This window comes from Conger conger, chromosome 17 (genome assembly GCF_963514075.1).
Source record: "Conger conger chromosome 17, fConCon1.1, whole genome shotgun sequence".
Taxonomy (NCBI): Eukaryota; Metazoa; Chordata; class Actinopteri; order Anguilliformes; family Congridae; genus Conger; species Conger conger.
In genome coordinates this window covers 22,089,473-22,114,041 of record NC_083776.1, presented here as the reverse complement: position 1 = coordinate 22,114,041, position 24,569 = coordinate 22,089,473, and the positions used below count along the sequence as shown (strand labels likewise).

General features: G+C 41.4%; 1 protein-coding gene across 1 annotated transcript in view; it reads left to right on the top strand.

Moving 5' to 3' along the window:
* LOC133116229 (potassium voltage-gated channel subfamily H member 7-like) overlaps positions 1 to 24,569 on the top strand; it is a 64,104-nt gene that overhangs the window by 20,001 nt on the left and 19,534 nt on the right. The window contains exons 3-8 of the mRNA XM_061225597.1: positions 4,018 to 4,173; positions 9,135 to 9,566; positions 11,913 to 12,124; positions 15,748 to 16,173; positions 23,094 to 23,493; positions 24,313 to 24,512. Coding sequence (XP_061081581.1) covers positions 4,018 to 4,173; positions 9,135 to 9,566; positions 11,913 to 12,124; positions 15,748 to 16,173; positions 23,094 to 23,493; positions 24,313 to 24,512 — 1,826 coding nt within the window. The remainder of the gene's footprint in view (positions 1 to 4,017; positions 4,174 to 9,134; positions 9,567 to 11,912; positions 12,125 to 15,747; positions 16,174 to 23,093; positions 23,494 to 24,312; positions 24,513 to 24,569) is intronic.

The following is a 24,569-nucleotide window of genomic DNA, read 5'->3' as shown; positions in this document are numbered from 1 at the left end:
TGATATGGCCAGAGGAATTTGGCTGCTGGTCTTCATGGGTATGCCGTGTCCACAGAGGGAAAGGGTATCTTTGTATCTGGCAGAGTAGAGGATCTGGTAGTGGCAGACAGTCTTGTGAAATCCACATACATAAATTTAGACCAACAGGCATCGGGTCTTTTCGATAGACAGTGAGCTTTGCGATAATTAAAGCTACTGGAACACTGCATGTGTGAATTGGATTCTGGAGAGAAAGTGTAGTTTCATGATGAGGCTAGATATTGAGAGAGCCAGGCACATATCATTTAGCATTTTTCAGTAGAGGGGTTCTGTATTAAAGTGGCCTTTTAATTTAGCAGGAGAGGAGAAACAAAATGTGAAACAAAACAACCAAACGCTTTATAAAAGCTGGCATGTAGTCTTTTCCCTCACCTTTGACAAGATCTTCAGGTCTTCCTGTGAGAACTTCCTGTCTATGAAGCCCTATAGGATGGGGGATAAAAGAGATGACTCATCACTTCGAGAGTGCAAGATAAAGGACCAGCAAGAGAATGATCACACAAGCTATGTGTGACCATTATTTATTTATTCTCTTAGTTATTTTTATGAGACTGCCAAGCAGTTGCTTGTGCAGTATTCTTACTGGTTTATTGTTATGTACGGTGCAGGGAACCCAGACACAGACCACAGGATAATCCAAAAGAGTAGTTTTAATGTCCAGTAGTCACAAGCCAAGAGATCCAAAACACAGCCAAAAAATGAAAAGCAAAAGAATGGTCGAAAAAGCAAGCGAGAGGTCAAAATCCAGAAAATCACAGGGCGAAGGTACAGTAGGGCAAAAGCAAAGTCGAAGTCAAGGCAAAGGGGTGTCTTTCAAGAATCTCTATAACAAGGCTTACAAACAATCGGCACTTATCAAGATCAACGTTCTGACAACGAAGCATACTGAGACTGGGGTTTAAATACAAGAGGGAAGGTGACAATCTAGGCGGGGCAGAGGAAAAGGTGGGCTAAACAAATGGACAACAGGTGGGGAAACACAATAGGGTAATAACATAATAACGGGAGGGAGACGAAAACGCGGACTGGATGCACGAAACAAAACATGTAAAACATACGGCTCCGGATTAGGGAGTAGACATTTGCATAGTTAGAAGACGTAGTGATAGTTAGAGACAGGTGCGAACACTTCGCTGAAACTAAACGAGTAATCAGGGATAGCATAGGGAGGCGGAGTTATAGAACAGTGCAGAAATACTAAGAGATAGCGTTAGTGAGTTAGTTACGTGAATATTTCTAAACTATCCAATAAAAGTGATTGTTAGTTAGTTAGTTAGACAGACAGTACGTGTATTAATAGGATTAGTACTGTACAAAACCTAGATTAGTAGTAGTTAGTAAGAATCGTGCTTTACAACATTTAACTATCAAGAAAAAGCAGGAAGTAAGAATCGCGAGTTTAGAAAAAATGTTGAACCCCGAAAACTACCGTAACCACCCGAATAGTGGGGCACGCAGACAGGGGAGTGACTAGACTGATAAACATTCAGACGTAGACATAACAGGGGAGGACAATAGAGAACTGTAATGGGAAAACATAAACCAGGTACTATGAGAAATGAATGATAAACAAGAATAAACATGAAAACATACAGAACAAATACAGAAACATTACATTTATAGTATTTGTTTAATACATATTTGCTGGTGACGTTTTGAAGAACTTCAAAGCTCATGTTACCTGGCTTGTTGTAGCTGCTAACACACTGGATTAAAATACTGGGTTAAGCCACGAGTGCCCTTTCCTCACACACCCATGTACAGATACACCTCATGTCCCTGCAGTCTGCACTGTGCTGAATAAATAACACGGAGAGCATGAAGGTCATGCTGAATGGATGTTCAGTGTAGCCCATGCGCCAGCCCAGCGGGAGCCATTTCAGCCGGTGTGCCCGATCCAGACTCAGGTGCTGAAATGGCCGCTGGCTGTACATATTTCAGAGGACACACACTGTACACCCTCCTATTAGGAAAGATACTGTATATGCATAAGATATAAAAGTAGTGGTTCACCAGCTAAGTACTCAGATTTAAACAAATCTCAACCTGTATCTTTCCTTTCTAGATACTAATGTATAGCTGGGGTGTACGCTCTATGTTGTATGAGCACATGTGTATAATGCACTAAAATGGCTGATTGTATTTTCCTCATTCGCCGCTCTCACACTGCAGTGTGCTGAACCTGAGGAAGAATGCCTTCCTCAAAATTTCAGGTCCAGTTGACCTTCTGAGCGTGCCTGTGAAACACACCACAGCCGGGCATAAGTGACACTGACAGACTGCTGGAGCCACAGCACTGCTTAACCCAGCATATTACACCGGCTGTAAATAGATTTATTGAGCCTCTGTGCACAGAAAATAGATTTTCCTGCATCATTATTATTGTTGTTTTTGCGCTGTCTGTTTTTGATAGATGCTGAGCCTGTGTAGTTTGTGCCAGGTTCATCGGGGGGAGTTGACTGCCTTCTGGGGCTTCTGACTGTCTGCGCTATAAATAGCTTTTTTGACAGCAGGTCTTTCAGATCAACACAAAAGTACAGTCAAAGGTGTAATATTTTCATTGTTAAAAAAATGGAGACAGAACACATGCTGGCGTAATGCTCCAGTCTGCCTGGTTTTAGATATGGTGCATATGGTGTTTTTTTCTCAATTGTTTTAGCTATGATTCTGCTGGCAAGGTCTAATGTAATTGCTGGTTCACTTAAATGTGCTCAGATGTTACTTTGAGCAGCTCTACAGTATTCACAGGAGTAACCTTTTATTTATTTATTTTTTGCTGTGATTTCTTGATTTTCAGAGAATACCTTGTGAAATGTTGTATTAAAGTTAATCCGCGGTACATAGTCTTCGCAAGGTGCATAGCACAAAAACTCAGCAAAATAAGTTTGCACATTCGGTCTGCTATCCAACTGCTAACTTTCTGTAACAGTCATGGATCTTTTCCTCATATTGGCTATTGGTTCTTGTACTAATAATAGACTGTCAGTTGAAGATGCAGGCTTGATGAATGTGACCTGGCTGTTATCATACAGATTCACAGCACAGCACTCTGTATTCCGCTAATGCTTTACCTTCATGAATTATTAAGGATATTAATGGGTTATTTCTCTGCTCATATTTTTTCATGACAGAAAATGAATAATAAACTGCCTGCGTTCCAGACTCGTAAATTCTGTAATCCTGTTATCACCGACAATGCTTCTGCCATCAACACAGACCGGGCGCCCTGCTGGGTGTCTTTGCAGTTGCGGGGGGAAAGCACGGGCGCTCCTGCCTGCGTCAGGGCCCCGTGACTCCCCCCGTGTCTCACACGGCCCTCGTTAGCGTCCGCGTTAGTGACGTCGCTGAAGCACGCAGAACGCACATGATGGGATCAGGGCAGCCCGGCCTGTGACCTCCGGGCTTTGCTCCACTTCTTTCACTAGCGATCAGGCCACCTGACGACCTGCATGCCTCTCCACTACCCAGACAAATGATACATCTGCCCGTTAGGCAGAATATTTCATATACTGCATTATACACTATGCTGTATACGTACTGGGAAATGTAGATTGAGGACAATAATCTTTTGTAAAATTGAGACCATCTGCTCTAGTGAATGAAAAGATTATTATGGCCCATATTATACATCTGTGATTTAGTGAAATGATGTATGCTTTAAAACTGCTTTTAGAAATGTACCTATTTTATTTTAAATGCCTTTGACTCCCTCCTCCCCAAATTGTTGTGCATTATACCAAAAAGGCAAATTTTAAAAGATTATTATGGTCCGTATTCTATATCCGTGATTTCGTGAAATAATGTATGTTTAATATGTATTTCACATATCACATATCAACCCAAAATTAGGAAATGACTGAAGATTACTCAAGTCTCTTCTCTAACCATGGTAGAACAAAGTGTTCGGTAATGACTACATTTGAAAATGTCTTTCACAAGCTGAGGTTCAAAGCATAGTGTGTTCTGTTTCTCTTGGAGGGTCCGACTTTCTGTGCAACACTCACATAATCCCGGTGAAGAACGAGGAAGGAGTGGTGATGATGTTCATCCTAAACTTCGATTACGTCCTGGATGAAGGGTGCAGCGACTCCTTGGAGAAGCTTAGCCACACGTCTTCTGCCAAATCCAGCCACAGTGAGTACCTGTTTCTGCGGTAGTAGCAGTGCCCATCCTAGTGAGTTTTGAGCAGTGCAGTGTGCTGTTTACTATATTTTTCGAAAATAATAATAACAACTAGCTGGCACTTTTATCCATTGGACACCTTGGGAGTGGTGTGGGCCAATGACAGGAGGGAGGGTATGCTCCTCTTCTGAAGGCCTCCCCTTCCTGACTCACTGCACACAATGGGAATTCCTACCTTCAGACCCTTTTAGCAGAAGTGATCCAGGATGGACCATACCTGCACAGGTAATGGAAGACCTGTGATGCTCTGCTCCGACATCCAGGCGTGGGAGGAAGCATGACCTACCTGTGCTCTGAAAAATGTATCCTCCTTTCCTTCACTTGTCTCCTCTGTCCAGCAAAGTAATATCAGGCCTACTGATGTCATTCATTACATCAATGAAGAGCATGTCAATTCATCATTTTCTACCTTGATCATCAGAAATAGGAACTCAAGACACCTATATATCCATGTGAAAACCAGTATGCTGAATTACACTTGGAGTATATTATTGTACGCCTTAGCACACTCAAAATATAATTAAGCTTTAGTTAATTATATTGAATTATGCCCTGCTTCCATAGATAGCTGTAGACCTAATTCTGCTGTGGCTCTGAATTTGGTTCTACATATTTGGCTACAAAATGCTCTCTTGTATTGTGATGAAAAAGCTGGAAGTAATCCTTCCATCAATGGAACCCCTGCTGCTACTCCAGTCTCTGCATTAATCCGGGTGTCCAGCACTAAGCAGTTATATGCCCCCCCTAACCTCCCCTTCCAGGGAGAGGGATGGAAATGGGCCCCCTGGTTACCAGGCAAGGTCATCCTCCAAATCCCGCTAATTGGCCAGGGAGCCCTTGGTGCTTCCGCACAGCTTTATGGAAGACATCCTGCCAAACCAAATGGTTATTTCATAATTGGCTGCCCCACGAATGAAAGATTATTAGTCATGCTTATCTGGGCATCTAAGTGGTCACTGCACATAAAGTAGGTATCTGAAATTATGATTTTTCAGCTGCATTTCACCTGAGTGTGTGATTCAGGAGTGAATGCATATTTTAAAAAAGGTTCACTTACTATTGCTGCGATTTATCAGATTTCCCTTTCCATTAACCTACAGTATGGCGTTGAGTTCACATGGGAGCAGTGAATGTTTTTCAGTTGCGTTATTTGACCTGAACATTTCATGTTTGTTTCGGTAGCCTCTTCTCATCAGTATCAAACGAGCAGGAGGGACCTACAGGGATGTTCCCAAGCTGAGTGATCGGAGATGGCTTTACTCATAGAGCATGGAGATTTCTGCTGATACATTGTATTTTCCGTCTTGGCACTTCTCAACATTCAACCTGCTTTGTAATTTCCGGAAACCTTGCATAGTTTTCTTGCCTAATATACAAAACATCTGAAATTGAATGCAGTGTTTACAGTGTGTACTCTCCTCTTAGCTGTGTGTCAGAAGGTGTAAGTGTCAGAGAAAAGGCTTATCAGCCCCTCCTGTTTGAAGACGTAAGGCTCCAGTTGTGTACAGTGTGTGTGTGTGTGTCTATGTGTGCGTGCGTGCGTGCGTGCGTGTGTGTGTGTGTGTGTGTGTGTGTGTGTGCGTTTGAGTGTGTGTGTACATGTTTGTGTGTGCTGTGTGCATGTGTATGATAGTGTGTGTGCATGTGCATGTGTCTGTGTATACACTGTGTGTATGTGTGTGTCTGTGCATGTGTGGGAGTGTGCGCATGTGTGCTTGTTTGTGTATGTGTGTCTGCTTATGTTTTTGTGAAGTGTGTGCATGTGTAAATGCAAGCATATGTGCTCCTCTATCTGACAGAGATATGTGTGCATCTACACCTATCTGTGTGTGTCTTTATGTGCACACTCTCTACAATTCTGATCAGGATAGCTGATGAGGATTATTTGCTATATGATTGAAAGGGACAAAGGACAGTGCATTTAGAAACAGGGGAATGCATGTGTTCAGACAGAAAGGCTGAGGCTGACTCAGACTGACATCAGCAAATGAAATGTGTGTAAGGAAGTACATCTGTTGGCCTTTGCCTTCCTCCATCTAAACCTGCTTTCCTACTTCAGGGCAAAAGCGCAACTCAAATCTAATTGTCATTCTATGCAAATATATCTGCTGGTATCATAGCAACAAGCAAAAAATGTGCACGTAATGGAGTATAATCCCCTGATTTGTCTGCATGCTGCACCACATTCATAACACTCATTAATCTGAGTTCAGCACCGCCCATATCTGAGTATTAATGTATTGCATTCATAACAAGCGTTGTGTAGATATACTGCAAAAAAGCGTTTATCAAAGATATGCAAGAATAATGCTCACTGGTTGCCATAAATTGTTATCCAATTAAGGAAAGCCCCATTGTTTCAGGATATTACCGCATATTGTGAATGGGAGCGCCAGGATTTATCCCATTAAAATGATACTATTAGACACACAGCTTCAGAAATGAATTGCATGAAAGCCAATTCATGCCATGCAAGTTAAATCCTATGGGAACGACATTGGATTTTGCATTAACAGCCCTGCTATTCATTATTTTTGCTTGTAAAAAAAAGTGTCATGCCTATTAATTTCATGTGCTGGCCTAAATTAAAGTCGTGGGAGTTTTTCCAAATCATGGTCCCCTGGTGAACTATTCCATCTGATTTTACAATAATTTATATCAATGATTTTATAGCTGGTGTAGGAAATAGCAAATTAATGTGCAGAGAGTAACTGACCCCTGGTGCCATATAAAATTAGACATACAATTTTATTCCCCACACTGTAAAATAGGGGTGTCACGAACTGCAGAATAAAAAGAGATTAATGCTCTCCAGTTTGCCATTCCAAAGACCTGCTCCACTTCCTGACTGGCTGTAAAGTGTGTACAATAACACTGGCACCAGAATTTCATGCTCCCATTCCAGCTGAATTAGCCCAAGACTGAGGAGTGAGTAATTCGCCATAACAGCACTGTTAGCCCACTGGTGCAAAAGGCCCCTTGCACATGTGCTGCAGTCAAGCTTTTAGTTATTTATGCATTTCCTCCAGAAAATATGGGTATTTATTTAGTCATTCTCAAATGGACAGCAAAGCCATTGAGCCAGTACAGAGAAGTTACTGTATTGTGTGTGATAATTAAGTTAGCTAGTTAAATATACATCAGAGCAAGTTTATTTATGCAGTTTGTGCTTTCTATAATTGAACATATAAGACTACATTTGATTGTGTAGATATATGAAATTCTGATTTCAATGTATCATGGGTTCCAAGCAAAAAATAGATTTGGACAACTTCTGCACGATATCTGGACCTGTCATATTGTGTGTGCATTCACAAATGGCGTGTAATTTTAAAAAAGCAGGTCCATTTGTCGGTCCACGAACAGCTTAATGGATGCCATCCCAACATCGGCAATTGCACAGCAGTGGAATGGTAGCATCGCTGCACATTAACTGTAAGAGTGCGCACACATTACCCTGGTATGTTGACCCGTCGTGTGTGTGCTAGCTGTTATTCCCCATGAGCGACGGTAATTGGGTTTTATTAAGCTGTTTCTTGAATGAAAACTGGCAGATAAAAGCCCTATGTGTAAGAAACATGGTGATCCAGTGGTGCAAAAACAAGCCCAGAAATTCCTTCTACTGATTTGTTGTTACTTTGCTTGTCAAGGCAAGGTAGTTGATTGGCAGGCAACTTTAAAGCTGAACTGTGCACCTGTTGTGACTCAGATGGGTGTATTGTAGGTATAGTGACATGTGCACATGGTGCAGGGTAATCTATGGGACGAGGTGACTGCTAAATGGCCGCTGCCTTATGTAATGGCTGTTCCTTCTCTTGTGCGTTAATGGTCAATAAGAAGAGCCTTTGATGGCTGGACCATTTTCACTACATACTCTTTACGCCTGTCTGCTCCATTTGAGAGAAAGAAAGGAGAAACATCACAGATTTTGTTTGAGTAAATAAGGCTTGTCATTCAAGCTTACTGAATTTTTCTTTCAATTTGTCTGCATATAGTGGGGGGAAATATGCAGTAACATGGTGATGCTTGGAATTTGCTAGTTAATTTAAATTTACTTCAATTTGGAAATGCAGTATATTAATATTACTTTACATTACATTAATGGCATTTGGCAGACGCTCTTTTCCAGAGCGATATACAGTTGATTAGACTAAGCAGGAGACAATCCTCCCCTGGGGCAATGCAGGGTTAAGGGCCTTGCTCAAGGGCCCAACGGCTGTGCGGGTCTTATTGTGGCTACACCGGGATTCGAAGCACCGACCTTGCGTGTCCCAGTCACGTACCTTAACCACTAGGCTACAGGCCACCCATAACATGCCTTATTATTATTATTATTATTATTATTATTATTATTATTATTATTATTATTATTATAAGTACGATGTAATATAATTTAATTGATTTCAAAGGGAGGAAATACTGTATACTGTATAATAAATTAACACTGACATGGTGACAAGGTATCAGGGGATCTTTAGTGAACAAAACAAATCCCATTCACTTAAGACTTATTGACTATAGCATAAGATAACTGTCATTGAAAAGGCCAAATTCAGGGATAATGATTTAAGCATCCTTTTATCCGGGGGCTGTACATTGTGTTCCGGTTTAAAAGAAGCCAGCTGAAATTTTCAGGCAATGCTCTTGCCTATGCTTGGTAATATATTGAATTTTGGATCCTGGTGCTTTCAGGAAGATTAAAGATCTTAACATGATTGCATTTTGGTCATGAAAATCCGCAAAGTAATATATAGTGCCGTGACGGTCCCCGTGTCTGCTTGAGAAGCGCGCTAGGCCGGGGGAAGAATGGGGGATTTGCAGTTTCCTGCTGTCTCTCACATCCCATGCTATTTTTAAAAGTTGTGCATATTGGCAGGCGAGTTATTAACGCTCGTCCCTTTGTTCTCCTGCAGGGAAAGGCCTGCTCTTCCGGCTTCGCCTGCCCCTCCTGAGTCTCCTGGGCTCCAGCAAGCAGTCGCTCCCGCAGGAGGACCCCGACGCTGTCATGGTGGACTCCCCCAGGCGCAGCGACGAATCCTTCCCCGCGCAGAGCTACAAGTCCCCCGCCAAGGAGAGCTGCGGCCCATCGGGCACCGACGACACGCGGGCCCTCATCGGCCGCCGGTGCCCCGCGCCCGGCAACACGTCGGGGCCCCTGGACCACTCCTCGCCCAAGCGGCCCTGGGGCAGGCTGCTCCCTGAACAGAGGATGTCCACCACCTGCCTGGCCCACACTGTCTCCCGCGACAGCGTTTCCGCCCTGAGGCGAGCGTCCTCCGTGCAGGACATCGAGGCCTTCAGCACCAACGCAAAGAGCGTCTTCAGAGACCGCCACGCCAGCGAAGGTACACGGTCCACTCCCACTTCTGGGCTTGCAAAGAACCAGTCAAAATCAAGTGGAAAAAACACACTGCATGTTAAACATGAGACCTTTCTGCGAATCTTGAAGCATGATTTATTTTTATTGATTTTTTTTTACTGTTTTTAAATAATAAAAAGAGGAAAAGGGCACTGTACAAAAGTTTGGGAACCCTTTTGGATTATTCTTTGTTACTTTTTAAAAAGATGACTACTAAGGCCCAAACCCAGGTGATTTACTTGTTAGGGCTCAGTGAGTATAATTCCAGAGCTGAACTTTTTATTCTGAAGTAGTTCTGTCTGTGGTTAACACCCATGGGTTCCTCTAAACAGTTGTCCAAGGATTTCAGAATGAAGTTGGTTCATTTCCACCAAGATGGAGAATGCTACAGAAACTCCCTCAATGTCATTACCTAGGAAATATTGCGCGAGTGGAAGGAAGAATGGATTCCACCAAATATCAAGACATTCCAGAGGCTAATGTTCAAAGGTCAGTCCAGGCATTGAAGTTGAAGAGAGGTTGAGTATTCCAGCAAGACAACAATCCAAAGCATACTTCGAAATCAACTATGAAGTACCTCCAGGAAAGTCGAATGAAGGGTTTTGGAATGGCCATCACAGTCCCCAGACTCGAACATTATTTAAATTCTGTGGAGAGATCTGTCCTCCATGCAAGGAGGCCAAAGAATATTTTTGAGCTGGAGGTGTTCTGCCAGTAAGAATCAATAAAAATTACAAAAGCAAGAATTCAAAGACTCTTAGCTGGATACAGTGTTTACAAGCTGTTATAGTTGCCCGAGGAGGAGTTACAAAGTACTGACAGGGTTCCCAAACTTTTGCACACTTTTTCCTTTTTTTATTATTTTGAAACTAAAAAATTAAAATAAAAAGTAATCTTGCTTTAAAATTTGAAGAAATGTGTCATGTTTAACATTGAATCATTTAAAGGTCAGGTTCACTTCTGTTCACTTCGATGTTAATTGTAAAAGGCTTTTTGACCTACTGTAATTGTGTGTGAGAAAGCTGTTGGTTTCAGTTCATAAACACGTACATACAGCTAGAATGTCATATTTCTTATTCCCCTCTCTTCTTTTCAACACAACGGTGCTACATTTCAGACAATGGTCGCACTCTCAAAGGTAACAGTACACTCCATGCACGTGCCTGTGACACCATATATTGGATTGTTTGCTGCATGTATTCTGTGGAAAAAATATCAACACAAATTCTCTGTCAAATGCACTTGGTATGTATGATTGGGAAGATGGTTGATTTATGAGAATGTTTCAGGGAGGGTCGCACGGTACAAAGCCCTCATTATTGCTGGCTGTAACGTTACTGCCAACGGTTAGAATTAGCTTAATTGTTTAGCGTGTGATCAATTTTGCATTTCATGTCTTCAGAACGCATGGCCAAAAACATAAAAGAACTCGGATGCAGTCATTTTATGAACACAGGTTAAAAAGCCTTTACTCTAAAGTGGCAACCATAAAAAGGAGTGGCTGGCTGGCTTATTTATTTATTGATTTTAGGGTTAAGCTGCTTGACACGTACTCTAGCAAACCTTTAATAAAAAAAGCCATGTCTCATTCTTTGACCACTCCTGTCAGCTTTCCTCTGCATTGTGCTGCCATCTGCCTCACTGTTTCAGAGTTCTCATCTGTTCTGAGTGTGCATGGACAAGCTGTGTGCTCTCCAGTTCTAACTAACGTATCCACAGAGCTTTATTATCCTATTACATTCACAGCAGAAATGGTGAGACCAAGAAGTGACCAAGGTTTTCATGTTGCGATACAAGAACATGTGTTATTAGGATTGCCTAATGCAGAGAATTAATATAATTATTATTTAAACTGGATTTTTTTTCCGCTTCATGTGGAAACATGAACCATGAAATTTAAAACAATGTTGCCTTGTTAACATTTGAAAATATTTCCTCTCAAGCAACTGCACGCCAAGACATCTCATCTCATAATGACATAATATTGTAATATAAAAATAATAATTTTTACTAAATAAATAAGCCACATCGGAACCAATGTGAAATGTTATATTGTGACATATTTTTTATTGTATGAACATTACAAATAAAATGCAGATACACTGTACTCACCAAAATGGCCCTCCCCTGGACAATGCCACAATTTAAGGTATTGCATTTACTTAATAATTTAGACACATTTAATCTTATTGTATTGTTGGTCCCACTCATAGTTGAATTGTACTAGTCTGCTTTGAGGAAATAAAACAAGACATGGGTTAAGAAATCTCTATTTACCATCCATAGGTAATATCGTTGCTGTTGTTAATATTGTTCCGCTTCTGTCTTGAAGGCCCGTTCAACCATTTAAAATCCAGCTTGCTGGGATCCACCTCAGACTCCAACCTCAACAAGTACAGCACCATCAACAAGATCCCTCTGATCACACTCAACTTCTCTGAGGCCAACGATAAGAAGACGGCCTCCCCGCCCTCCTCCGAGAAAACTATCATCGCACCGAAGGTCAAAGACAGGGCACACAACGTCACGGAGAAGGTCACGCAGGTAAGCCACTGCTTCTGTCTGCAGCTGTGAAGTTTTACATGTGAAGCACAACAATTTAACTTATTTTAGCTCATTTAATGGATTAAATACTTGTTTCAAATTATTTTTGACACTCATTAAGGGTAACCTGCATATTTTGCATATTGCTCATTTAGGTAGTTATCAAAGCAATACAGGTTAATTAAGTTACTTACAATTTCAGCAGAACTGAACCTTTGACTGACAGTCCAGTTTCCTAACCAAACTAAGCTACATTGATTCCTGTGCAGAGGAGCCATTCCTGGCCCAGAAATCGACAACCAGATCCTGTATTAGCTAGCCTGCTTGTCTTCAACTTCAGCTGTAGGACATATGGTATTCTGACAGACAGATGGCTTTTTGCATCATTCCAGGTGTTTCTCTATTTTTAGATCACTGTGGCATTCTTTGACACTGTTACTCTGCAGCTTCAATGCTATAGGTTTGGACATTGTTGCATGTACCATGTTTTGCAGCTCACAACTGGCAAAGCACATTGTGTGGTAATAGCAGTATGGAGCCATGCTCCCAAATGCATGTTTCTGAGGCCTGGAGGGCAGCCGGAGGTTGGTCTGGACGGTACAGAGAACACATTATCGAATCAACCACAGGTTAAGTCAATGCCTGCTAGTGTTCCTCCTAACGAGACGGATAATTTTTTTGGCAGCGGAATCATTATCATGAAAATCACCATGGAGGGCCTTAAGACAGGAGTTTTGCTTTCTGTATTTGAATATGAATTTGCTATAAAGCTTGTTCGAGCTTAAGAATTTCTTAACAAATTAATTCATCCATTGATATGTTATGTGCACTCTGATATGACTGTGATAGTTCATATTGCGAGTGTACCCAAAGATAGATTATAGATAGATCTTTATTGTCCTTAATTGATTCCACAAACTTGTAACAACATTGATAATGAACATATAACACATACAGCCCACAAAGGAGTAGTTCATGAAGAGGATGGTTCAAGGTTCAAGGTTCTTTATTTGTCACGGAGATACAATGTAAAACATGCAGGGCTCAGTCACAGTTCGAGAAACTAAATTAAAGAGAGTGAAACAAAAAGTTAGGGTTGTGGAGGACAGAGGTGGTGTTGTGGTCTGTTATGCTGGGTGTGGGGAGTCCAGTTATTTATGAGGTGGTGCGGAGGATCTTGAGGAGTGTGTGAGGATGGAGATAGCAGATGGAGCAGTACGGTAGGACAGGGTTTATGATGTTGTACGAGGAGGAGGGGCGGTTGAACAGATAGGGCTTTGAGCTTCCGTATGGCGGAGAGCTGTCGTTGGCAGTGTTTATGGATTTCAGTGCTATGCTGGTAGAAAGGAGCACAGTATAACAGATTCCATCTTCCCCCCACATACAGTAAGTGTCCTCTTATTAAAGTAAATGTGAGTGTACAGAATCTGCCAGAGGGCGAGACAGACTTACTCTGCTGCATGTACAGTGCTAATGGCAGTTTGCTGGTATAAACAATATGTTCATTTGAAATGCAATGGCTGTAATTTTCCTGTAATATTCAGTTTTTATGTTTTCCCCTCTTGCCTTTTTCCTTTGTGTCTTTGAGTGATTTCAGTGTGACTCTGAAAACACATTGCCTTCCCTGCCTGTGGAGACATATAGAAAAATTCATAATTCATGCCTTCCATTGCAGAAAAATATGCTGAGGCAACACACAAAGAATCCTACTGCCTTCATCATTTTCTATGTAGTATTTATAAAGGAAAGGACTCTCATCCACCAACTGGCAGCCCTTATTAAAAATTCCCACTTCCCTTCCTCATCGGTTCCAGTGTAGTGCTTAAAAAGGAAAGAGCTCTTGTCCACTAACTGTCAGTCCTCATTAAAGGTAACAATTAAATGCTTACAGAGTGATAAGTTACAGCAAATCTCAGTTAAGGAAAATTTGTTTAAAAATAAAGTCAGAATCATTTATTGACCCACGCTGTGGAAAATACACATACCAGAGATGAAATTTAGCCTGCGGGCATAGGACATCTCAGTGGACACTGCACTGGGCAGTTTCTAGCTCAATACTCACACTGGAAACACTTCCACCTTAATGAGAGCAGTTGCATCGAAAACCATTGAACCGAGTTACAGAGTTGCAGAAGAACAAGTTGCACTTCCTGTTTCTGACCCAGTACGTGGATTTCATATTTGGAATTAGCACATTGGCAGTCCAAAGTGTGGCTACTTATTTTGCAGGTTAGGAGAATGGTGGTGCATTTTTTCAATAATTTTACAGAACTTGAGCCTGTTCTTGTGCAATATATGTGCAATATGTTTAGGCAATGTTCTCAGCTAAGATTTTTCAGACATGTTGGACACCTGTCTTCTCGAGCAGTGCTAAAACCCTTGATTCTATTTGCTAGTCTCTCCATCCACTTGAATCAAACTATCCAGCCAGCCTGGAAATTGAATTTGCAGCCCGGACAGAGGCAGCTTATGACTGGTCTGTGAATTGAATTTCTTCTCCCTGGGCCTGGGGCACCGGTGTGTGGTCTTCCATGCTGAGGTCATTTCCATGCTATGGAGTAACCTGGGTCTGAATATCATTTATTGCAATATGCTGTGCAGATTTGCAGAGCCACAAAACCAAACATGAGATATTGTGCAAATGTCTATTTGGCTGATACACAAAGCTTATATTGCTAAAGTAAACATGCAGACTATAATCTCTGACATAATTGTTAATGATATAATATGTAAAGTCTAAGACATAAAGCATTGACTGACTTAAGGCTGTCTTTATGCATTATAAGTATTCCAAAATAATAACAAAATTAGAGTGGGCTAAGGTATGCTGCTGTTCTGGCTTCCTGCAAGCTTGATCTGTCAGCTTCTGGTGCTACCAGAGTTGTTCATGCAAATCTTTTTTATGCCATAGACATTCAGGAAGAGCATTTATATTTAGATTTCATTGTTGGCCTGGTAACAGATTGGCTTTATTAAAATAAGTTACAATGCTTGAATAGAATTTGTACTGTGTTTTAACATAGTGATTGGCATAACGCTAATGATTTAACAACAGCTAAATCATGATACAGGAGTAATGGTTGGTTTGCTATTAAAATCATTGTCATTATAAATATATCTGAAGCTCTCTATCCCCCTCATTTTCTTAAGTGCCCAAATTTGTTAATTATAATTCAAAAGAATATGTATAATGATGTATACATAAGCATTTTAATAGACCTGTGTCATTTAGCGGCCTGTAAGCCAGCAGCCAATATGAGCTACTTTCAATTTATATCTTTTTTTAGCTTGATATTATTAAAACGGTTTAAATATGAAATGGCTCATGGGGATCATTTGAAACGAGACGGCAGTAAAAGACAAGATAAGGAAATGAAAGGCTGTAGTGCAGTAGAAGAGGATGATGGGCAGAGAGGGGTGTGCGTGACAGAGATGGTTCAGTGATGAGGGAGTCCCTGCTGGGCAAAACCGACCGTTAGCTCATAATACCTCATCTTTGTTTTGTTAGCGGTACATCTGTTCTGTACATCGCTCTATAACCGATGAGTGATGAAAGCCAGCTAAACTGGATGAAATAAAAACCTCTGTGCTTCTTTTTTTAATGCTTCTCACACCTCCCGTAGGTGCTGTCACTGGGAGCAGATGTTCTGCCCGAATACAAGCTCCAGACTCCGGGGATCAACAAATTCACCATCCTCCATTACAGCCCGTTCAAGGCGGTGTGGGACTGGCTGATCCTGTTGCTGGTCATCTACACGGCAATTTTGACTCCCTACTCGGCCGCCTTCCTGCTCAACGACCGCGAGGAGCAGAATAGGCATGAGTGCGGCTACTCCTGCAACCCCCTGGACATGGTGGACCTGATCGTGGACATCATGTTCATCATCGACATCCTCATCAACTTCCGCACCACCTACGTCAACGCCAACGAGGAGGTGGTGAGCCACCCGGCCAGGATCGCCATCCACTACTTCAAAGGCTGGTTCCTCATCGACATGGTTGCCGCCATCCCCTTCGACCTGCTCATTTTTGGATCGGGATCTGATGAAGTAAGATGTCATCAATCATCAACACAGTTTATTTTTCTTATAAAACATGTAACTTCCTCAACATTGTTTGGATGCTCAACATTGAATAGGTGACACAAAGCACATGCTACATTTAAAAATGTGCTTCAAGTTCATGGAACACATTCCCCGATTTGACAACACACAGCTAACCAGTCAATTGACTTAAATTATTCTGATTTCCGAGTCTCAGATCGCTGAGGGGAAAAAAAAACACTTGGGCTAGTAAAAGATTTGACACCCCTGGCTGAGACATGAGAAATTCAGATTTTAGTGTAATGGGCTAGCTACCTCAGGTAGTTATCTCAGCGGCACTACTAGCTAGCTAGCTAGCTAGCTGTCAGACACTTTTTTTTATTGAATACGGAATATACACTCAGTGACCACTTAGGTAGACCTGTACACCAGCTTGTTAATGCAATATTTAATCAGCCAATCATGTGGCAGCAACTAAATGGATACAAGCATGCAAATGTGCAAAGAGGTTCAGCTGTTTTTCAGACCAAATGTCAGAATGGGGAAGAAATGTGATCTAAGTGATTTTGTCTATGGAATGATTGTTTGTGCCAGACAGGGTGGTTTGAGTATTTCAGAAACTGCTGATCTTCTGGGATTTTCAGGCACAACAGTCTCTAGAATTTTCTAAATTTACTTTTAGTAAAAACAAGTCTAAGAAATCCATCATGAAGTGCTCACTGAGTGTATATTTTATAGACACATTGGTTAGTTATCAGACACTTTTCATTTTGTCACTGGCAGAAATACTAGCGTACGTCCATACAATAAAATCATAATAATTGTATTTGACTCATAAAACTGAAGTCAACTTAGCTTACAGTTTAGCTAACCTGTGTGTTCTCTATTGGTGTCTCTGTTGTGTTGTAGCTCATTTCCATTGTTTTGCATGCTTTTTGCAGCATTTCTGTTTTCCAAACGCAGTGTGTTTCTAAATGGAGCATGCGTCTTGCACTTCTGAGCTACCATAGACACAAACAAAACCGTGTTTCAGTTTGCAAAACAGCAAATGCATGCTGAATTCTCAAACCTCATACCATTAATAAAATCACATAATGGTGTCTAAAAAGAAAATTGTGTCATGAAAACTCCTCACTAGAGAAAGGGGAAAAAAACTGAAAATAGTACATCGAATCAAGTTTACACCTGCTATCATTTAGTCTTGATACAAAAATAGTGACTAATAAATTAACAACTTTGGTTTAGGCTGTCTACAGTTCATATTTACTACCCCACATATTGGCATTTGCATTAGGAGATAGATTTTCATCCACATCACACCCAATAAATATTCCCCCTGGCCCCGCTATTTGGATAAAAAAAAACGTTGTATGAGGAATCCAACCTCGGCATTCCTAGTAGCTGTCACCAATTCTCTGGATGGTTCTGGCTAGTTGTTCCCTTTAGTGAGTTATTTTCATTTTCGGTTTGCAGCATATGGCACTTTGACTGGGTTGATTGGAGAGTTATTTTATTCACCTGCTGCTCAGGTTGTGGGGTTTGGTTCTTAATTGATAACTGAGAGCATCCTAGTGCATTCCCCTCCTTGCCAATCAGGGTGTGATGACACCATTCATTTTGGGCTTAAAAGAGGCAGGAACATAACTGCTTTCTCCTGGTGTAGTCCTCATGGCAGCAAGCCAGTTTGAGCTATGAACACTTATCCTTTAGAGAATTCTTTGTTTAGTTTTGGGGCGTAGTTTGAGGGTTATGTTGCCCACTTGAGTGGGAATTTTGAAACAACGCTGGGTTACCTGCACAGGGCTAGTAGGCCATTCATTTAGAACTTCTCTGCCTGAATGGTGGCCTTGCCCTGCAGACTTTAATTGTCATTTTGTTTGTTATTTTTTTTGCTGTTGAATCTAAGAACATAAAATCCTGTTTGAGAGAGAGGAAAGGGAATATTTCAATGTCCTTATTCATTGAAGCAGCATTTGTTTATTATTGAAGATGCATTTAGTTAAAATTTCAATTTAAATTGTACTTCTCTTCAGTAAGTCTTCCCTGCTTTCCTTTATTTTATGTGGGTAGGAACTGGTTCTCAGGCTTCTTCCTGATCAGCGGAAGTGTGGGATTATACAGTAATTTATTTGGGAAGTTACTGTATGTTGGTACTACTACAGCCTGTAAGCTGTATGCACAGCAGTTGATGTAATGTCTGTAGTACAACGTACAGTAATTGGTTCATTGCTCTTTACGGTAGTACTTACCAGCTCCTTCTTGAAGACCCATATAATTGATTTCATGGTGTTTATCTGCTTTTGGTTGAACCCTCACGCCTGCTTCTCTCAACGTCAGCCTGTGGTTGATTACACAACTGCTGCCCCCATTTCATATGCTATACATCTAGTTCTGTGAAGGCCTCCAGCTCACACCTTGCTTTCACACACCCCTATCCCATAAGTCTCACACATCCCTACCCCATACGTCTCACAGCTGCGTCTCCTGCTCCCTCTGTTCAATCAAAAGTGTTGTGCCTCTGCGTTTTCACAGTGAATGAGCCAACACGGCTGCAAAATATTTCTGTATTTTGGGAAAAGGCTTGAATATTATGTGCCAAAGACTCCAGTGAAATCTGTATTCAGTGCCTGCATTTGTGTAAAATGTTTTGGAAACTGATTTCAATGTGATGGTTGAGAAGTGGTGTGAGAAGTGAATAATTGTGTGAAGAGAGCCAAAAATCATTCAGTGGATGCACATCACAACATTTGTAGTTGCCACCACAGTTGCCAAAAATGCATCTGAACAATAGAAAGAAAATGTAAAAAAGTTTTTAATCAGCTCTCGGTTTCCGTAGTGGATTCTTATATTTTATATTCACTCGGCTTCCAGTATGGCCTTAGGCAACTTATTGCCCGATTGCTTTTGAGTCCATTCACATTGATTAATGGCTTACCAAATGGCAATCAATGGTGTGTGTGTGTTGTGTGTGTTTGCACAGCTTTCTTCTTTCATGTGACCGGTGGGCTGGCAGGCATGTCTCTTTGCTCGTCTGTTTGGATTGAGATGTATCCGCATGGCCAGACACTGTATCTGCAGTTTGTAGTATTCTGCTAGCGTACCATAAAGAGTAAAGAATAAAAACGGAACATGAGAGCTTACGGAACAGCAGATAAAGCTATACATGTACAATATATCTGGATGACATGAGCTCTGCAAACAGCGTTACTCACTGAACCATTAACTGTTTACACAAACTGGCTCCAGTGAAGAGGACGTTTGGGGCACAAGCAGGATTTCATTCGCTTCCCAGTTAATCTTTCTTAATGATAGGTAAACCATTATTAAAGCACATATCCCATGGGCTGTATAGCAGCAATATAAATTGATTTCTGTGACAAATGATTGTGTCGCTGGAGAGGTTTGCTTGCCACTGCTAAAGGGTAATTGGTGGAGATTTGTATCGGTTTACTTTATTGATCAGCCATCGCAAGGTACGGGGACCTATTTATCAGGAGCAGCAGGAGGACATTTGTTTATATTTCTGACCTTTCAAATCACAGCTGGGGTTCTATCACCCACACTGAGCAGGGCATACCGTAGTTTTCCCAAGCTATGAGCTCTGTATTGAAGATTTCCCTCTGTCTTTGCTCAAAGGCTCTTCTTTCTTAAAGAGAGTAGCCTTCTCTTTGGACACCGTAAGTCAAAACGTTAAGTGTACCATTAATAATCCATCAATACTCCCAGGTTTTGGACTCATTTGCATGATTGCAGAGCCAGTTCTAGGATTTTGGCAGATCTAAACAAAGAGGGGGCAAGGTGTTTGTAGCAACATTACAGCAATCGGTGTCGCCGTTTGTGGACCGGAAACCAGCACAAGAACGATGAAACCTGAATTGTGTGGCCCACAGATGGTTGTGACCCTAAACAAACAGTGCTTTGCTGTGCATGGTTAAAGTGACTGTAAAGTGGTTGGAAATAAATTCCTAGGGATGTATCCACTACACATCCACTGATATAAGTTGATATTGCAATGCATTTGATTCCTCTAATTTTGCTGATGCATCATACATACCAGAATAACTCCACTCAATGTAGTTTGCAGCCATTTACCGTTTCAGTCACTTTGAGTGAACAAACTGAAGAAGCAATGAATGCTGGGGGGAAAATGCAGAATGTAATGGAGTGGCCGAGAGTCACGTTTAAATGCAAAGCGGGCTATACTGATCAAAACCAACACATGCATACCCTATATACTCACGTTTCAATGTTTATAACATAATAAAATAATGGGAACTATAGGTATCAATTATTGGCACCCATAACAGTTACTGTAATTCAAATAAAAGTTACATTTCCAATGTTCTTTTTAACCTTCTCAAAATGGTGTCGTGACACGTGACCCATCATCAATCATCCTGTTTTTCCTGTAGATGTATTTTTAGATGAACTGCTCAGACAAACAGAGACGACAGGGCCAGTGTGTTAAGGGTCACTATTACACCGATCGACCAGATGGCCTCTGCAGAGTGAAGCTGGCAGTGTGCTGTGTTTTAATGTGAATGCAAATAAACCCCGGGGCAGATGTTTGCTTCGGAAGACCAAGATCCCTATACATCCCAATAAGTGTATTACAGACCATTCAGTAAATGCATAAACACCACAGCTTATGTACGGATTTGAATCAAAAATGAATATATACCAATGAGTCCCTTGTGTTCTTATGCATACCAGTTCCCATTCATAATAAATGGTAGAGCTGTAATTATCAATGAAAATATATATTTTTTCTTATTTTAACAGAATTACAGAGAGTATAAAATTTACTTTCTTAAATTCACACCCTGCCCAGTGAGTTGCACCAGAAGGAAAAAAAATGTTCTATAAGGGTCTGTTTGATCGGTAATAATGACAACCTTGTAACCTCACAACTGTAAGACAAGTATACCTTGGCTTTGCAGATGACGGACTATCCACAATAGCACAGTGGAAAAGTATGTAGTAGCATGATAGATTGACAAGAAGAAGAGATTATTTCCATTACAACAGGGAAGATATTTGAAAGATACTGAGAGTGATACTCCATCTTGGCTCATTTGTTTATTTATCCTGGTATATTATCGTCTTTGTTAACGTGGCATCTGTGATTAGGGTCACTATTGTTTTCTGACCTGAATTTTAGTCATCCCATAGCATACAGTAGAGCCTTGTCATATGTGTTTGACAATAGCCAATACAGAAATTGTGCATGTCATCTTTGGGTGCACTCGAGTCCACAGAACAGATCGATGACTAAAAAGAAAATTGGACAGTCAGAAATAGTCATCAAAGACTTTCTATTTGAAGCCGCCAAACAAATGTCACAAATAGCTTGATGTGTACAGCTGTGTCTTTTTCAATAGCTCTTGCTAAAGGCACAGCTGGAATGGGGTGCTATTCAGGGTGATTGGTTCAATATAGAAAAATATATAAAATGTTCTCATAGTTTGAAGACCATTTCAGAATGGTGAATCTTCTAGGCGATAGCCACATTCCGTCCAGTGGACGGAATATACAATGTACGGTACCTTGACAAACCCTCAAACAGTGGTCTGAGAGAAACTCAGGAGGAACATCTTCTGCTGGCCGGCAAGGTGTAATGGTTGATGGATATAATGATGTGTTAAGAATGCCATTATGACAAATCAAATTGGTTGGACAGGTTGCAGTTGGGTAGTATTTTAACTGGGATGTTAAAATACGGATCGGAAAAATCGGATGTTTCCCAGGGATAAATATAAATATCACAATATGTGAAGCCTTAAGTAATATTTTTAGTCAGATTTAGATGAGTGGTGGTATTGCTACCTTATTTTATTTACCTTGTAGATTGATTGAGTTAAACCTGTTTGTGCTGTTTATTGGAATAATGTCGCTGTCAGTATAACCTCATCATCCCAAAGCAGCGTGGACACATATGAACCCAGCGCTCGCCTGCTCACACAGTCATGGTCTAATTTTCCTAAGAAATTAAATCATTGTCAGTTTCTCATCTGTTAAAAAGAATTATGCTCCAAAAATAACCAATCACAGTTGCAAACTCCAATTCCCAGGGTCTAGTGATTGTCAGGGCAATACATTTTCCCTGCATGAAAGTGTTAGGTTGGTAAATGCTTTCCTGGTGATGTGAAATAAATGAAGGCTGAGCTATGCACATTGTGGTTAAATTCTGTATCTTTTTATTAAATGAGGATTTATGGCCAGGTTGGCTGTTTTCTGCCCTGGCGCTGTGTTTAATCAAGCAACATGCTTGGGATGAAGACTGTGTTAAACAATAGAGAAGACTTGACTAAAATGAAGATTACGGATTCTGCCAGAATTTATGGAGTATCCTTTAATGGATATTACAAATATTTTGCGACTGTAGTGTTGAAACTATAATCCAGCAATCTTCATATAATGTAAATGAAATGTCAAATTGCCATTACAATGGGGTTTATTTGATTCTGAATGGTGCTCACCGAGTACCATGCAAGTTATAGTTCACTTAAAGGTCAGACTGGAGTACAGATTGACCAAAGGCATTTGATTACATACCAGAGGGAAGTCAGCAAGAACAACAATGAAGAAACAAACATAATATAAACATAATATAGACATAATATAGACAAGTGCACTTTCAGATACATCATAGACTTTGGCAGATTATTACGTGAGCACTATTAAACCAAATTATGAGTGCTCACTACTCAGAAAAGCTGTATTTCTCTTCCAGGAAGTGCTATAGGCCATCCCTGTCTAACACATTCCACAATCTCAAAAAAAGTATAGTTTTTTGGCCTTTCTCTGCAAACTATTTTTATTCTGTGAACCCAGGAGCCGTACCATTTCCAGCAGACGATTACATGAAATTAAAGTGGTTGACTTATTGAATGCAATGCATTTATCTGGTATTTCTGTGTCCCCAGACCACCACTCTGATTGGGCTGTTGAAGACGGCCAGGCTCCTGCGCTTGGTCCGGGTTGCTCGGAAACTGGACCGTTACTCGGAGTATGGCGCAGCGGTGCTAATGCTGCTAATGTGCATCTTCGCTCTCATCGCCCACTGGCTGGCCTGCATCTGGTATGCCATCGGCAATGTGGAGAGGCCTTTTCTGGAGCACAAGATCGGCTGGCTCGATAACCTGGGGGTGTCCATCGGGAAACGGTACAACTACAGCGACCTCAAGTCCGGCCCCTCTATCAAGGACAAATACGTCACCGCCCTCTACTTCACCTTCAGCAGCCTCACCAGTGTGGGGTTCGGCAACGTCTCGCCCAACACCAACTCTGAGAAGATCTTCTCCATCTGCGTCATGTTGATCGGCTGTGAGTCCTATTACACGCATTATCTTTTTCTTTCTTTTCACGTGTTTTTCTGACAAACTTACAAGCTTGGCACAATTTTCATTGTGCACCACTGCAGTATTGAATGCGTTAATGGGATTTTATTTAATTTAGTATTCTTTGCACACTAAGGTGACACGGCTGGGCTCCACCTGTGAATGCACAGTCAATAACTGACTAAATAAAAATTGATGGGCAGTGCCACAACACCAGTGAAATGGAAGACACTGCTGCTAAAAGTCGATCAGAAGTGCTATCAAAGTACGAGAGCTATAGCAAGGTGCAAGACGAGTGGAATGTCTATCATTGCAGTCAAACACTTCAGTCATCTCGCAGTCTTCAGTGTAATTCCTAATATAACCCACTCTAATGGACTGGTACCAGGGGCTCTGTCCAATCACTTATTTTGCACCTCCTTGCTCCTAGTTCCGCCCATCAGGGGAGAAAAATAAGTAGAGAAAAGGAGATGAAGACGGGGAATCAAGAACATAATTTGGTGAAATGTCTTTGCACTTTAAAACGTTAGTTACAGATATGACAGATGGGAAGAGATGGATTCACAGGTTGATCATTTATACGTCAGGCATTCCAGAAAAAAAAGCTTGGTTCAGGTTTTCTTGCTCTAGAAAACTTCTAGCTCTTAACGGGTTGGAGTTTCCTCAAAGATGGTGGACCTTGATCGATTCCGGGGACAGGCCGAGAACAGGAAGAGAGAGGTGATAAATAAGTGATTGGAAAGAGCTCCTGGTTTCACACACACACACACACACACACACCTCTGTCCCTCTCCCTGTGACGCAGCCCTCATGTACGCCAGCATCTTCGGGAACGTGTCGGCCATCATCCAGAGGCTGTACTCGGGCACGGCTCGCTACCACATGCAGATGCTGCGGGTGAAGGAGTTCATCCGCTTCCACCAGATCCCCAACCCGCTGCGGCAGCGCCTGGAGGAGTACTTCCAGCACTCCTGGACCTACACCAACGGCATCGACATGAACACGGTACGACCGTCTCGCCGCCCGAGTGGCTCCCGTGTGCCCGCCAGCCTCTGCCGGCAG